Genomic DNA, 15,225 nt, shown 5'->3' with positions numbered 1-15,225 from the left:
GAAATCATTTACAACAGTAGCAAGCTAGGTTTTTCTCAACTTTTATGTCTACAGTGTGTCACGAACAGCCAAACCAGTAGAATAAATTTACCTGCAAAAAGAACTAAACCTCCAAAAAACTTCTTAATTCAGAATTAGTAAGGAACACACAGAATTAGTAAGGAACACATTACTACACATTAAAAACCAATAATTTAATTAATACTGATAGTTTTGGAAATACACCGATGAGCCAAAACATTGACCACCTACCTGATATGATTTGGTCCTCCACATGCAACCAAAATAGCTCGTACCCGGCGAGTCATGGACGTTACAAGATTTCTAAATGTGTCTTGCGGTATCTGGTACTAACACATAACCAGCAGATCCTTTAATTCCTGTAAGGTCGGTGGTTGAGACACTGCAGATTGGAGTTGATGTTCCAACACAATGGATTGACGTCTCAATGGGATTGACGTCTGGGGAATTTGGAGGCCAGGGCAATATCTGGAAGTCTTCCTCATGTTCCGCAAACCAGTGTCGAACAATCCGGGCAGTGTGGCATGACGCATTATCCTGCTGAAAGATGGCACTGCCAGAGGGGCAGCTTTTGCTGACTAGGTACACCCTTTCATTGTCATGAAAGGGTGTACCTGGTCAGAAATGATATTTAGGTAGGTGGTAGATGTCAGAGTGCCCGGCACATGGATGACTGGACCAGATTATCCTGGCAGAACATCGCACAAAGCATGACAATGCCGCCACTGGCTTGTTTTTGTCCCGCAGTGCATCCAGGCACCATCACTTCCCCAGGTAAATGATGCACACATACCCGGCCGTCCGCATGGTGCAACAGGAAACGTGATTCATTGGACCAGACAACTTTCTTCCAATCACTCAAGGTCCAGTTTTGATGTTTGCTTGCCCGTTGTAGGCACTGTTGCCGGTGAACCGTGGGTAGCATGTGCACTCGGAGTGGCCTGTGGTTGTGCAGCCCCGTTTTCAGCAGGGTTCGATGTATTGTGTGTTGTGACACATTACTCATGTCACCAGCATTCCAATTACCAGCTAGTTGCCATTCTGTTACCACGTACCCTCCAGAAGAGCCTTCGCTCACCTCTAGCATAGATAAGCCGTGGTCGTCCAACACCTCGCTGGGGGTTTGTGGGTTTTCTCTCCTCAGACCACTTTCGGTAGGTACTAACCATGTCTGACTGTGAGCACCCCACCACCCGTGTCATTTCGAATATGCTCTGACCCAGTCGTCTGGCCATTACAATTTGGCCTTTGTTAGACTCGCTTAAGTCCGCTGCGTTTCCTATCTGAAGAACAAGAGTAACACTGATTAACGGAGCTCAGTATCAGGTGTTTTTTTTTATACCATGTCCCGACCTGCGCATGCACCATAGTTCACCTACAGTTGCTTCGATTTGCATAACGACTTGCTGGTTATAATCTTTTGGATCATTAGTTTAGTTACATATTTCCATCCTCTTAGGAACTGGAGGATATTCTGCATTGCAGCCTGCCTTTATGTTATTACCATAATCAGAATAGTCCACATATTCCGAGTCTTTCCTCATATCGACACCCTTTTGCTGATCTCATCAGGTGCATTGCCCGTCTTTGGACCCTTTGAAGAAGTTCAATATCATTTTGTATTAGCTTAATGGCTTTATACCTGGATACATTATTCGAAGTGTAGTTTCTTGAAATTGCCTTATTCAGTGGGATTATGGCCTTCTTATCTCTACATGCAATTATTTGCTAAATAATGAATTGGCCATCAAGGGCCTTCTTTGCCACTTGTCTACATTGTTTGGAGAACTTCATGTCTGGCTGTATCATAACTCACAAATTCCTTTCTTCCTTTACTGTTTTTAGTTCAACCTCACCTAATGTGTAAGCTATTTTTGGGTTGCTATTCTGTAAGTGTAAGACCTTGCATTTTGCTGCATTAAAATGTAGCTGCTACTTTTCCAACCATTCCTGAATTCTCTCCAAATCATTCTGAAGAAGTAACGCTGTTTGGTGCTGATCATTAATTATACTGTCAATCTTTACATCATATCATCTATCCCCTTGATGTCATTTAAGAAAATCAAAAACAGCAGTGATCACAACACTGATCCTTCGTAAATTCCACTTCTTATGTTAGTCCACTCTGAAGAATAACTGTTAATCGCAATCCTTTGCCTCCTGCTTGAGAGTCAATGCTGCGACCATCCTGTGATCCACTTGAGGAGTTTCTGGTGATTTCCAACATATTCTAGTTTAATACATTTGCTGCTGCTTATTTTTTTTATTATTTTTTTTTTTTCCCTGATGGGGGTTCCACCCTGTGACTGGTGTGATTGCAGGTAGATGTGTTTAATTTTGCCTTTAGCCAGAAGGTGGTTGATTGTTGGAACTAACTCCCATCTGATGTTGTGAACTTGAATAATTTGAATGGATTCAAAGAATTTATTCAGACTATCACTGTTTGTCTAGTTCCTCCTTGAATTCAAGGAGGTTAAACTATTAGAGGGGATGGACAGATGTATGAGAAATGTTGGGTTTTTTTTTTTTTTTTGCTGTTGCTGAGAGAAAAAATATATGGTATATTAAAAGAATATTGTGTGTATATGTAAAATACTCTATTATCCTATATATGGGTTCTATAATATTGAAATACATACATTTCATTTTAGCTATTATTATTATTATTTAATGATTGATTATTCATGAGGATTTAATTTATATTTTTTTTGTATATCTTATTAACCTAGTTGGCCCTCCTTTTACGTTTCGCCTTCGAGTGAAGTTTTATTCTTCAGAACCAAATAGTTTACGGGAGGAGCTCACAAGGTAACCGCATTCATTAATTTAGTGCAGTGGGTTTCAGTTTGTTTTCTGGAACCTTGGGATTCTGTAGTTTTTTAGTTCATCATTGTAATTTTTAACTTGTGTATATATATATTTTTTTCTTGTAAATCCTGTATGTTACTGATTTACATTGACTTCATCCAGACTTGTCAAGACAATCATAATTTCCTCAACTGTACTGGAGATGAGTGTTAGGTATTTCAGTTACAAGCCAGAGAAGCATCAGAGCATTCAGGGGACTTCAAAATCATTACCAAGGCCCAAAAAGTTTTGTTTACAGAAGTCCAGAATCAAGATGATGCCGATTGTATTTTTTTGACAAACAGTGTGATTCATAAGGAATTTGTACCTGAAGGGAAGAGAGTCAGTGCTGCGCTCTATGTACAGGTGCTTCAAAGACTATTGAAGTGCATTTCTCAGATGAGGCCACAATTTTGAGAGAAAGCCAGCTTGTTTTTGTTGCACCACAATGCGCCATCTACCCTGCCCTCCCGATCAGGCACCAGTGGACGTTCTCTCTCCCAAAGTGAAAACTGCCCTCAGAGGTTGTTGAGGACATAAAGAAAAATGTAACTGCCAAACTGAACATCATCTCTTTAGTTGCATTTTCTGACTCTTCTCGGAAACTTTTAGAATGGTTATAAGTGCATTCAATCAGGTGGTGATTATTTTGAATAAAAATAAAACTTTTGAGTTCCTTCACTTTGTGTTCTTTTTATTGCACCAGTTCAGAAACTTTATTGCCACTCCTCGTACATTGTATTATTTTACTTCTGTAATAGTGCAGGTTTAGAGATTTTCAGGTGATATATCTCTAGATGAAAAGTTTAGCATAAGTTCTATCCAAAACAATAACTTGCAGATCATTATCAAAATTGAACTTTAGATAAGGAATCATATCACATAGCCATGTTAAAAAATGATTAAAGTACCTATCGTCTTCACCAGAATCTACTTTGTTCCCAGTAGATAGATTCCATGAAATTTTGTTTTAGAAATATTTATTGAGCCATCCCAAATTTCATTAAAACCTAAACAATAAAATTTGGTTAGGTTTTGATGAAAATCTAATATCTAGTTATCTCTATATATAAATGGAAGGTTATGTTGGTATTTTGGCATTCTTTGTGAAAGATTGATTGATTGATTTAAGCATTCTTGGTGCAAGAGCTACTGCGGCTAAAATGCGCCTGTAATCTTTGTGAAAGAAAGGTCAGATCTACACTGCATTTTCATCGTATGTTTTGTTTGACCTGAGAAGTTTCTATGATCAGTTGCAATTCTTGGTCCTCAAGTGCTGTAGGTAAATCATGGATAATTAAATAAACCTACCCATGATTTACACATACAGCATATAGAAGTAGTAATTTCCACTTTGTTCTGTGAAACAAGGGCTTTAGCCTATAAGCTCTCTTGGAAAAGACTAGTCACCCTTAACATACAGCAATTTGTCTTAAACAGAATCCTAAAGTGGGATTCATTGGCATGAATTGCAGTTTTATCTTATTAATGCCTTCGTTTACACAATCCTCTTTCATCTCTGGGCAATAATCAGTAAACTGTATAATTTGCAAATATACGTGGAGTCTGCTTTACCCCCCCCCCCTTTTAATTTAATATTCCACTTTATTTTCCTTAAATAAGTTATTACTACAAAATATTTCTGCAAATACTTCATTGTAATATATGCTCTGAAATTTTTGCAAAAATTATCATTGTGAAGGCATATCATGAAAATTCGGCCTAACTGTAATTGAAAATGTTCGTTCTTATTGCATTGAAGTTGAATAACATTACTAAACTAGTGTGTGAAAAGAGTGAACTGCTTACTTTGCTTTGCTTTCTTTCATTCATGAAAGAATGGGGCTAAGGAGGAAACTCCAGCTGTCTACATTGTCATAGTAGATTAAAAATATATGTTGCTGATAACATAAAGTATCTGGTAAATTTCAGGCATTGATGATTTCAATGGGACTAGGTGTTAGTTTTTTGTGTGGGAAATTTTCAAAAAATAGGTATAGCTTAGCATTTTCATGTACCTGTATACCTAATTCTAAATTGCATAGAATCAAGTGAATTGATTTTATTTATGTTTTGTTGTTATTATGAACTTTTGATAATAGTTGCTTTAAAAAAATTTCTTGCAGGTATTTATTTTTTCTGCAGCTAAAGCAAGATATTCTTTCAGGAAAGTTGCCATGTCCTTATCAGACAACAATAGAACTTTCAGCATTTGCTCTTCAGTGTAAGTTATATGTTGTTTCTCTCTTAAAATTAAACTTCACATTCTGAGCATCACAAGATTGCAGTGGACAGCCACTGTTTATTGGCTTTATTATGAGCATTATTGGCTTTATTATAAGCTTTCCAGTGTAGGTGCGATGTTGGAGAAAGATTATAAAGTATTACGAAAAAACACAATGAATGTATAATTTTTCATCCATTTTACTTGTTATTATTTATTAATAATTGACTATTTAATTAGGTGGTGATGGCCATTACTGTCACCTTTTACTTCATTTATATGTGTTGTGGGACCAATTACTTATATATGTGGTATCCATGATACTGATTTTATCTTTGATTTACTTTTGGTGTCTTTGGATTTAATGTTTAGAATGGGGAGTATCTTCCCCTCCCCCCTCAGTTCCCTGCTGTGGTAATTCCATTAGCATTATGGAATGGTATTAAATTATTTTTGTTGTTGTTCCATCAATAATTAAACTATTAGTAAAACATAAAGCAGTAGAATTAACAGCTGAGTTTAACACCATCCCCCTCTCACTAAAACCTGAAAAAATGTTAATTTCTCAGGTTTTAATGAGAAGGGGATGGTGTTAAGCTTTTGTGCAGAAAATATATAGTTAAAAAATGTTCCTTTTTGTTATTTGTTACTGTTTTTGTACCTTCTGTAATTAAAATTAGTGTTATACACTATAGTTTATTTTAGGACAAGAGCATCGTACTACATGGGGCCGACCGGGCTAGCCGAGTGGGTAAAGTACCTGCCCGGCAACCCAAAGGTCGCGGGTTCGATTCCCGCCTCGGGCTTGGATCAAAGTACTGCAAAAACCTTGGGAGGTGCAATATGGCCACAGAAGCCGATGCGCCAACAACTACCAAATCAATCAATCAATCGTACTACATGGTAGAATGACTAACATATAGGTTCGTGCAGTGGCATCAGTTTAATTTGTAGCCATCTACCAAAGTAGTTAAATTGGCATCTTTTTAATTATATCTCATATTGTGAATACCTTCACAATGAGTTGCCATGGTATTGCACTACCTCAAATAAGTAATGCTTCACCAGTGGAGAAGACTAATGTTACTTATTCTCAGGGGATACCACCACCCAGACGGTACCATTTCGAAGCTTATTGGCTTCTCATTGGTGGATTGGCAGGTAACCTAGTGTTGCAATAGTGACAACCCGGTTATGAAGTATAATTCCACAATATGAGGGGATGCCTGATGGTTTGCAGTAGTATAGACTATAGTGTATTTCAGGCAAGTACCTCATGCTATGTGGTAGAATGACTAATGTATAGGTTAGTGCAATGGCATCAGTTTAATTTGTAACCTCTACCAGAGTAGTTAAATTGTCACTGTTTTACTTATAATAATGTAATAATTAAAACAATAGCTGAAACTGAGATCAACTAACTACAGCCTTTAATGAAGGACTTTAAAAATTCTTCCTGTCATCAGCAGGAACCAAACCTAGATCTCTCCAATGAGTGGCAAATGGCAACATATCATGCCAACCAGGCTGCCATGGAGAGGCTTGGTTTCTTGGTTTCTGTACGGTCAGTGAGAAGCACATTGGTGTCTTGCTTAACGTAAAGGATATTCTGCATCCATTATTTTAAACTGGGGATATGCTTACCCCTGGGAGTATCTCGGGCATTGCATCCAAAATGGTGAATAACCTATAGTACTTAGTACTGTGCATGGGTTGCAGGTTGAGAAGACGAAAGAAGATATCTGTTGACATTAGACTTGAACTTCTGTAGACTGTAATTTTCAGGAAATATGTATGAAGAAAGGTTGTTCCAGAAAACAGCAGTTGATTGAATAAACGAGGAAGATGAAAAGTTGATTCTGTGAGTTTGAAGTTGGACAGTAAATGGATATTGGCGGGTGGTGGCATGTGTTCTGACTGTTTTGAAAGAGAGAGCGGGAATTATAGAAGCCAATTCAGAAGAACAGTGCCCATGGAAGTATCTGTAGAAAAGGCATGCAGCAGAAACAGTACATCTATGAGATAGCGAGTGGAGAGACTCTGTTAGAGATGAATCATTAATTAACCTCATAAAATCAGGCTTCTTGATTCCATTCAGAAGAGGGCAGTCTGAGAGAGGTTTTGGGGGCACCACCTCAGATGTGGGAAAAATATTCCATGGCAGGGCGGATTTGTGATTTATACAGAGTGAGCAGCTGTTTGGAAGAAAAGTAATGTCGAGAGCGAAAGAGAAAACCAAGTTTTTTAGATGCAGAGGAAGCAATATTTGTAATGTGCTTGTGCCAAGAGAGATTAGAAGTCAGGGTAAATCACAAAAGAGATATCATTTTGCCTAGAAATCGGAGTGCCACTAAAGATAAGCATAGGAGCAGAAGAATCTTTTTTGTGAGATATAAGACAAGACTGAGTTTTAGAAGGGTTGAAATCAACTAAGTTGTCATTGCCCCACTGCAGAATTACCTGAAGATCGGCATTTAAGGAATTGGTAGCATATTTTCGAGAAGTTGAAGCTGATTGAGCAGGGCAAGGTTTCTCAGAATGGAAAGTAGAATGTAATGTGCTATTATCGACAAAACTATGGATAGGATTTCCAGTCAATAGAAGAAGGTCATTAATATACAAGAGGAAAAGAGTGGGGGAAAGAACTGAGCCTTGGGGGACACTGGCATTGGTGGAGAAGTAAGAAGACAAAGAGCCATCTACCATCACCCTCAGTGAGCAATCAGAGAGAAAACTGAATAACCAATTACTAAAAACAGTTGGCAAACTATAAGATGGAAGCTTGCTTAGAAGACCTTTTATGCCAAACATGATTGAAAGCCTTTGAGATGTCAAGAGCAACTACTTGTGTTTCACCGAACTTTTCCATTGAATTAGTCCATAAATGGGTAACATAAGCCAGAATATCACCAGTGGGTCGACACTGACAGAATCCATACTGGCGATCGTTGATCAGATGGAAGGTTTCTAAGTAGTTTAAAGAGTTGGCGGTTAAGTGATTTCTCCATTACTTTAGAAAGAGTAGAAGTAATTGCAATGGGACGATAATTGGAAGGGAGGGATTTGTCACCCTTTTTAGTAACTGGCTGAATATGAGCAAATTTCCAAGAAGAAGGAAAAACACCTTTGGAATAAGAAAGTGAAAAAAGGCAGCAAAGAATAGGAGTAAGTTCAGGAGCAGAGGTTTTGAGAACAAGTGGAGAAATACCATCAGGACCTGCAGCTTTCTTATCATCAAGATTCGTAGAAATCCTTCTGACATCCTTTTGGCGGAGGACCACAGGAGGCATTGAATGGAGAGTGTTGAGAATGGTGGGAGGTGTTTTACCAAGATCATTAATACATGAGTTGGAAGAAAAATGGGATGCTAGCAGGTCAGCTTTATCCTTGGATGAAGTGACAACCGAACCATCTGGTTTGGACACAGGTGGGAGCAGAGATTCGCAAAAGTTGCGGCCAATAGCTTTGGCAAGAGACCAGAATGTTTGGCTACCATTAGGGCAAGAAGCAAGTTTTCTACTCTTAGCTTGTTCAACCTCTAGTTTGGACTGATTAATGACTGCTTTATAATTGTTGCGAGCTTTGGTGTAGGCAGAAAATGAAACTGAAGAATTAGAAACAAGCCAATTACAATATGCAACATTCTTCTCTTGAACAGCCTTAACACATTTATTGGAAAACCAAGGTTTAGATAAAGGACGAGATTTTAAAGTGGAGTGTGGGATAAAGAATTCCATTCCTGCAAGAATAATTTCACTGACACGATCTGAGCAAACGTCGACATAAGAAGTTTTAAAACAGTAATCCGATCAAGGAAAAGAAGAAAAGAAATCTCGCAATTCATCCTATTTTGCATTCTTGTAATGCCAAACAACATGAGGTTGTGAATAGCCATGAGCTAAAGGCTCCATTGGAGAAAAGACAATCACCAAGTTGTGATCTGAAGTGCCTAAAGGACCTCTCACTTCGACCATGTACTTAGAAGGGTTGTTTGTGAGAAAAAGATCAAGCATGTTGGCTGTATGATTAGGATTGTCTGGTGTTCTTGTAGTTAAATGAACAATGTGTGCAAGGTCATTAGTAATTGCAAAAGCCTCAGCATTTCGACCAGCTGGGTCGGTGTGACTAGAAAACGGAAGCCAGCTGGAGTTGTGAACATTAAAATCACAGGTGGGCAGGAGCAGCAGTGCGTAGCACATGCTTCTTGATTAGACCGGGGTTCGAGCCCATGACCACCAAATACGGAGGATGCGGAAAGGTCAGGGAATGATCACCGCATATCCCTGATGCAATATGGCCTTAGTTGCTAATGCTCCTAAAAACCAAATAACAAACAAACATTAAAATCACCAAGGAAAATTATCTCACTCTTAGGAAGGTTGGACTGGAGAAAGTCAAGTTGTAAAGAGAAGAAGTCAAAGAGCTCCAAGTGATTAGTGGAGTTGGGAGAACGGTAGAGACAACAGATGAATTTGATTCAATGATGTAGAGAGATTTTAAGCCAGACAAGATCAAAGAGAGGAGATTCCAGATTTCCAAGTGTCTCTGACAGGGAATATCAGAACGAACATGTGCACAAGTACCACCTTTGAGGTGAAAGGAATCATACAGCGAATAATTTGGGCATCTGAGATGAGCAGCAGTAGTTGAATCAACGGATAACTGAGATTCTGTCAGAAAAAAGTACATGGTGTTTGGCAGAATGCAAGTGGAAATGGACATCGTTGAGATTAGAATTGAGACCACGTATATTTGTGAAGTGAATTAGGAAGTGCTTGTGAGGTTTAGATCTTTTCGCAGATAAACTTGTTCTATTAGTTTGACAATTCATGGTGTATTCAATAGTAAGAAAAAGTGGGGGGGGGGGGCATGCTGTCTGAAGTTTTTTTTTTTTTTTTTGATTTGGTAGTTGTTGGCGCATCGGCTTCTGTGGCCATATTGCACCTCCCAAGGTTTTTGCAGTACTTTGATCCAAGCCCGAGGCGGGAATCGAACCCGCGACCTTTGGGTTGCCGGGCAGGTACTTTACCCACTCGGCTAGCCCGGTCGGCACTGCTGTCTGAAGTAATGAAATTTTTGGATATGGCATACACATGGTAAGAATATACCCAGATCCTTGACATAACATGGCCTCTACAGTGCTCCTCACATACACACTACTCTGACTTCCTCCAGTCACTATCTGGTAGAATAGAGGTAGCAGGATTTGAAGGAAGAAATTTTTTTGCTAATCCTTTTAAAGGAATAGCAAAAAAATCTCCTTACCAGTTCATTGGAAATTGAGAAAAAAAGCCTGGATGACAGCTAAATTCTTTGAGATTTGGTTTTTAAATTGCTTTTGCGTCGAGACAAAAAGATATCGCCTTAACAAGAATGTAGCATTCAAAATCTTGTTCATTCTTGACAGTGCACCCAGTTATCCTGAACATTTGTCTGATCTGCACCCAAATGTTAAAGTTATCTTTCTTCCAGTGAATACAAGTTTGTTAATTCAACCGATGAACCGAGATGTTATTGCTTTCTTTAAAATTTATTATCTAAGAAGATCTTTTTTACACTTGGTAGAAGCTACTGATGGAATAGGCAGTCTTTCAATTCGAGATTATTGGCGGAATTATAACATTCTTGATGCTGTAAAAAAATTGGGGTAAGGTAAAGAAAGTCTGCACGAGAAGCGCGCAAAAGTTCAGTGAAATTTATCGGTAAAAGTACTTTACCGTAACGGCATTTGTATTGTTGCTCGCTCAGTAAACATACAGTGGGTGTTATTGGTCAGGAGTACAAATTGAAACCCTCCCGAAGTGGAGGGGGTAACCTGACTTTTTTTCTTTAGAATCACTGGTGGACTAGTGGATAAATTGTTTAAGAAGAAAAGGGGGGGTGGGGAGGCAAAGGAAGCCCACACGCGAAGCACAGCAAACTTCGAAAAAGTTTACCGGTGAAACTATGTTACGAACATTTTTTACAACCCCAGAACTTCCAGTGTGACTCTATTCATGATTCAGTTAGTTAATTTAATTAGTGATTCTAAAGAAAAAAGGTCAGATTACCCCCCCACACACACACACACACCTCGGGAGGGTTTCAACTTCCTGTGGGATTTAACTTCTACTCCAGACCGATAACACCCACCATCTGTTTACCAAGCGAGCAACAATACGTACTTTGTTACAGCGGAGTACCAGTAAATTTCATTGAACTTTTGCGTGCTTCTTGTGCAGGCTTTCTTTACCTTAGCCAAAAATTGAATTCACATAGGGTGAAGTTAAGAACTCAACAATGAATGCAGTGTGGAAAAAGCTGTAGCCACAAAGCTGCACTAAAGAAGCCATCGTTGAAATGCTGGAGGCAGTTGAGATTGTGAGACTTGCCAAAATGATTAGCAGAGAGGGATTTGAAGAACTCGAACCAGCAGATATCACAGAAGTCCTTGAATCTCGTAGAGAACATTATCGGTGGACGATATTTTTTCACAAGGTGAAGAAGAAGATAGCAAAAATGATAAAGTGGACAGATACTAGCTTAGTTTTTAAGGCTTTCAAATCAGCTTAGCCAAAAAGCTCTGAATATGGATCCTAATAATTTGGAGAGGAGTCTCTAAGTTTTTGCAGAACTTTATCATTAGCTTTAGTTCCTTATGAAGAAATTTATAGAGAACAACAGTGTGCTTCTAAGCAAACAATTTTAACTAATTTTTTTCAAAAAGTGCCAGATACTGTTGTACATTTATCACAGGAAAACAGCGAAGAAGCAATGAATTTAGATTAAAAATTTAGAGGTAAGTATTAGCAAGATTAATTTTATGTACGTTTCTAATTTTTTTTTTTTTTTTTATTTAATTTTTTTGCACACTTTTTTTTTGTGTACAGGTATGGAACCCTCATTATGTCATATCAACTACATTTCGCATTGTGCGGATTTCGACTGTGTAGTGTTTTCCTGGAACGTAACTCCCATGCAAATCGGGAGATGACTATTTTTTTCCCATCTGCTGTGAAATAAAGTTCACTTAAGCAGAGATTAATTTTGTTTAAAATTCTTGTAGTATTGGCAAACAAAATTCATCTGATTTCACTTTGTGTTTGTTGCATCTGAGTTTTATTTTAAATTGTATTTTCACTATTATACTGTTATTGTACTTTAAATTGTGTTTTTACTATTATATTGTTATTATATTTCGTTTATTTGCGATTTTTTTTCTCTACCCTTAATTCACAATAGCTGAACTAGGTGATTATGATCCAGAGCTGCATTCTCTGGGGTTTGTGTCAGAATTCAGATTCGTTCCAGAACAAAGTGAAGAGATGGAAATTGATATTCTGAATCAGTATAAGCAGTGCAGGTATGCAAAAGTGCTTAAGCTGCATTTTTATAAAGTAGTTTAACTGTTCTTGAATATATTGCTTGTGTATGATCTTGATGAGGAATAGAGCTTATGACATTTGCTAGAATTAAATTCACTTTTAATAACAAAATTGTATAAATGAATAATTGCATTTGTTGCCAAGTTGTACAATTCATGTGCTTTCTGTTGTGGAAGGCAATGCATTACAAGTACTAGCAGTTTAGGAATGTGTGACATACTACAGCATTTTAGACATGACTTGTCTAAAATGCTGTCAGTTTTGTGAAGTGTTTTTTGTAGTATGTGAGATGGAATCTAATGACATCAGATTTCTTTTTTTACCCAATATTTCAATTCTTTTGACAACAAAAAAATTTAAAGGAAGTTTTATCAGTGATAGATATTAACTAATCACCACAGTTAGAGACTGATCAACAAAAACTTATTTTTGATATATAGTAAGCAATGTAAATTATGCAAAATTTCTGTTATGTTTGGAATGTTCTCAGCACAACCTCTCCTGCAGAATGCCAAGAAATCTGTAGATCTGCTTTGGTATCCAAGCATCACAATCCAGTCAAAGAACTCTTATCTCTGGTTAAGAGAGTTGAGGTATATTTTGTGCTCAAAGAATATTTCTTTCTTTTTAAAGGATAACTCCAAACAGGAAAGTTATTTTTATATAGCTGCCAACTCTGGATTTATAATGGAGAATCTATCTTTTTATTCAATTCGACCCTTCTTCATCTCACCGTTGTAATATAGTTAGTGACCAAGATTTTTCTTTATCTTTTCATTTTTGCAAAAAATAAAACTATGTTAAAATTGTAATTTTTTTTAATTGCAAATTTCTGCTTATTTTCATTAATGAATTAGCTATCAGATGTGCTCTGGTAGTCCATATTACTACAAAATAGAAATGTACAGTAATAGCATTGTTTTCATAGTACTTTCCTTGAACCTTTTCAGATTCTGTCTCAAATACCTTGGGAGGTAACCTGTTCCAATGATCAACAACATGCAGCTCAATGGCAAACTTCATCTTATCTTTGACTTCCCAGAATTTTATATTTATGATCTCTCATTCTTGTTTCACCTACCAGCATAAAATTATATCCCTCAATCAGTTTTCCTTCTCCTTTAAGGACCTTAAGTGCTTCTTTAAAGTAATCCCTGTGGTGTTTAATCTCCAGGATTTGCAGTTCAAATCAAAGATTCTCCTCATGGGGACATCCCTTAGCGCTCCCTACCAATCTATTTGTCCTTCTTTGGACCCTTCCCTCCAGAAGTTCTGTGTTACCTTTCATAGAACGTAGAACCTCCTCACAGGCCTCCATACCTGAATATAATATTCCAAATGAGGTCTTGCCATTGTTTTATAAAGGTAAAACTGGTAAAGGTCCTGTTGATCAATGATAGGAGTCTAGGAAAATTTACCGCCACGTCAGTTTATCGCATAAACAATTTACCACCAGCAATTTAACGGTGCGTCAGTTTATCGCATTTTACTGTCTAAAACAGGAGTGGGGAACAGCCGGCACGTGGGCCACATCCGGCCTGCGACGATGTTGAATCCGGCCCCCTCCGTAAATGCATAAATATAGAAAATCCATACCTGACTACACTCGCCATAAACGTTCGGCTTAATTCAGTTCAATCGGGAATTGTGGCCAGTGCAGCGTACAGCAGTAAGCAGTGCGCAGTTAACCAGGTGATTCTACGCAGCGTCAAAGAGTATTATTTCCTAATTATTATTGTAGCATCGATCGAATGAAGTTCCTTTTGGTTTGACTTCTTATTGAAAAAAATAATATTGGTGCAAGATATTTTAGTCATTAACATTAGATATTTTAGATATTAAGTCAGTTTATGCCTTTTCTAATTATTACAATTTTTAATTTAATATAATTTATAGCCTATAAAATGAGCCAATTAAAAAAAAGAAAAATTGATGCCAAATGCCGCAATTTTCAATGATAATTGGACATTCAAATATTTAATTGCAGATATAGACGATAAAGCTGTTTGTTTGGTTTGTAACGAAACTATTTCCGTTTTTAAAGAATATAATCTAAAAAGGCATTTTTCAACAAAACATTTCATAAAATATAAGCTGTTTTCACCAGAACAAATGAAAATTGAAGCAGAAAATTTAAAATGTGGTTTGCGTAAGCAACAAAATACTTGGAAAATTTTCAAAGTATTTTGAAATCTCAAATACAGATTATTGCTGAATTATTATGCCCTGATTAAAAAAAAAAAAAAAAAAACCGACCTTTTAGAAAATTTCTCTGTCATGAAGAACTCTTGTGAGACGAATTGATAATATTTCGAGTAATTTATGCGATAAATTAAAATTGGAAGATTGTACTTACCATGCACTGGCTTAAGCGGGTCATGTGACATTACGAGTCAACTTTTAATCTTTATTCGAGGTATAAATCATAGATTTGAAATTATGGAGGAATTACTTTCTGCATATCCTATGAAAGACACAACGACTGGCGAAGATTTTTTTTTATAGCTCTTCAAGAAGCTTTGCAAAAACATAATATAAAGTGGGACAAAATTGTCAACATCACAACTGATGGGTGTCCTAGTTTGACAGGAAAAAACATTGGATTATTAAAAAGAATAAGCAACAAAATAGTGTATTCCAGGAAAAGAAATAATTTTCTTACATTGTATAATTCATCAAGAAACCCTTTGCAAAAGAGTTCTAAAGCTGAAGCATGTTATATCGGTTATAACGAAAGTAGTTAATTTTATTCGTGGAAGAGCTTTAAAC

The 15,225-nt window shown here is 37.2% G+C and overlaps 1 protein-coding gene across 2 annotated transcripts in view; it reads left to right on the top strand.

Moving 5' to 3' along the window:
- The window catches only part of yrt (erythrocyte membrane protein band 4.1-like yurt), a 255,318-nt gene that overhangs the window by 130,923 nt on the left and 109,170 nt on the right, over positions 1–15,225 (top strand). For both annotated transcript variants that reach the window (XM_090380956.1, XM_090380954.1), the window contains exons 4-6: positions 2,751–2,829; positions 4,995–5,092; positions 12,314–12,434. In XM_090380956.1, coding sequence (XP_090237082.1) covers positions 2,751–2,829; positions 4,995–5,092; positions 12,314–12,434 — 298 coding nt within the window. The remainder of the gene's footprint in view (positions 1–2,750; positions 2,830–4,994; positions 5,093–12,313; positions 12,435–15,225) is intronic.

This window comes from Mastigoproctus giganteus, chromosome 1, assembly GCF_048544385.1.
Source record: "Mastigoproctus giganteus isolate SK-2022 chromosome 1, ASM4854438v1, whole genome shotgun sequence".
In the NCBI taxonomy this organism is placed as follows: Eukaryota; Metazoa; Arthropoda; class Arachnida; order Uropygi; family Thelyphonidae; genus Mastigoproctus; species Mastigoproctus giganteus.
The sequence above is the reverse complement of the archived record's forward strand: the minus strand, read 5'-3'. Positions and strand labels throughout refer to the sequence as shown.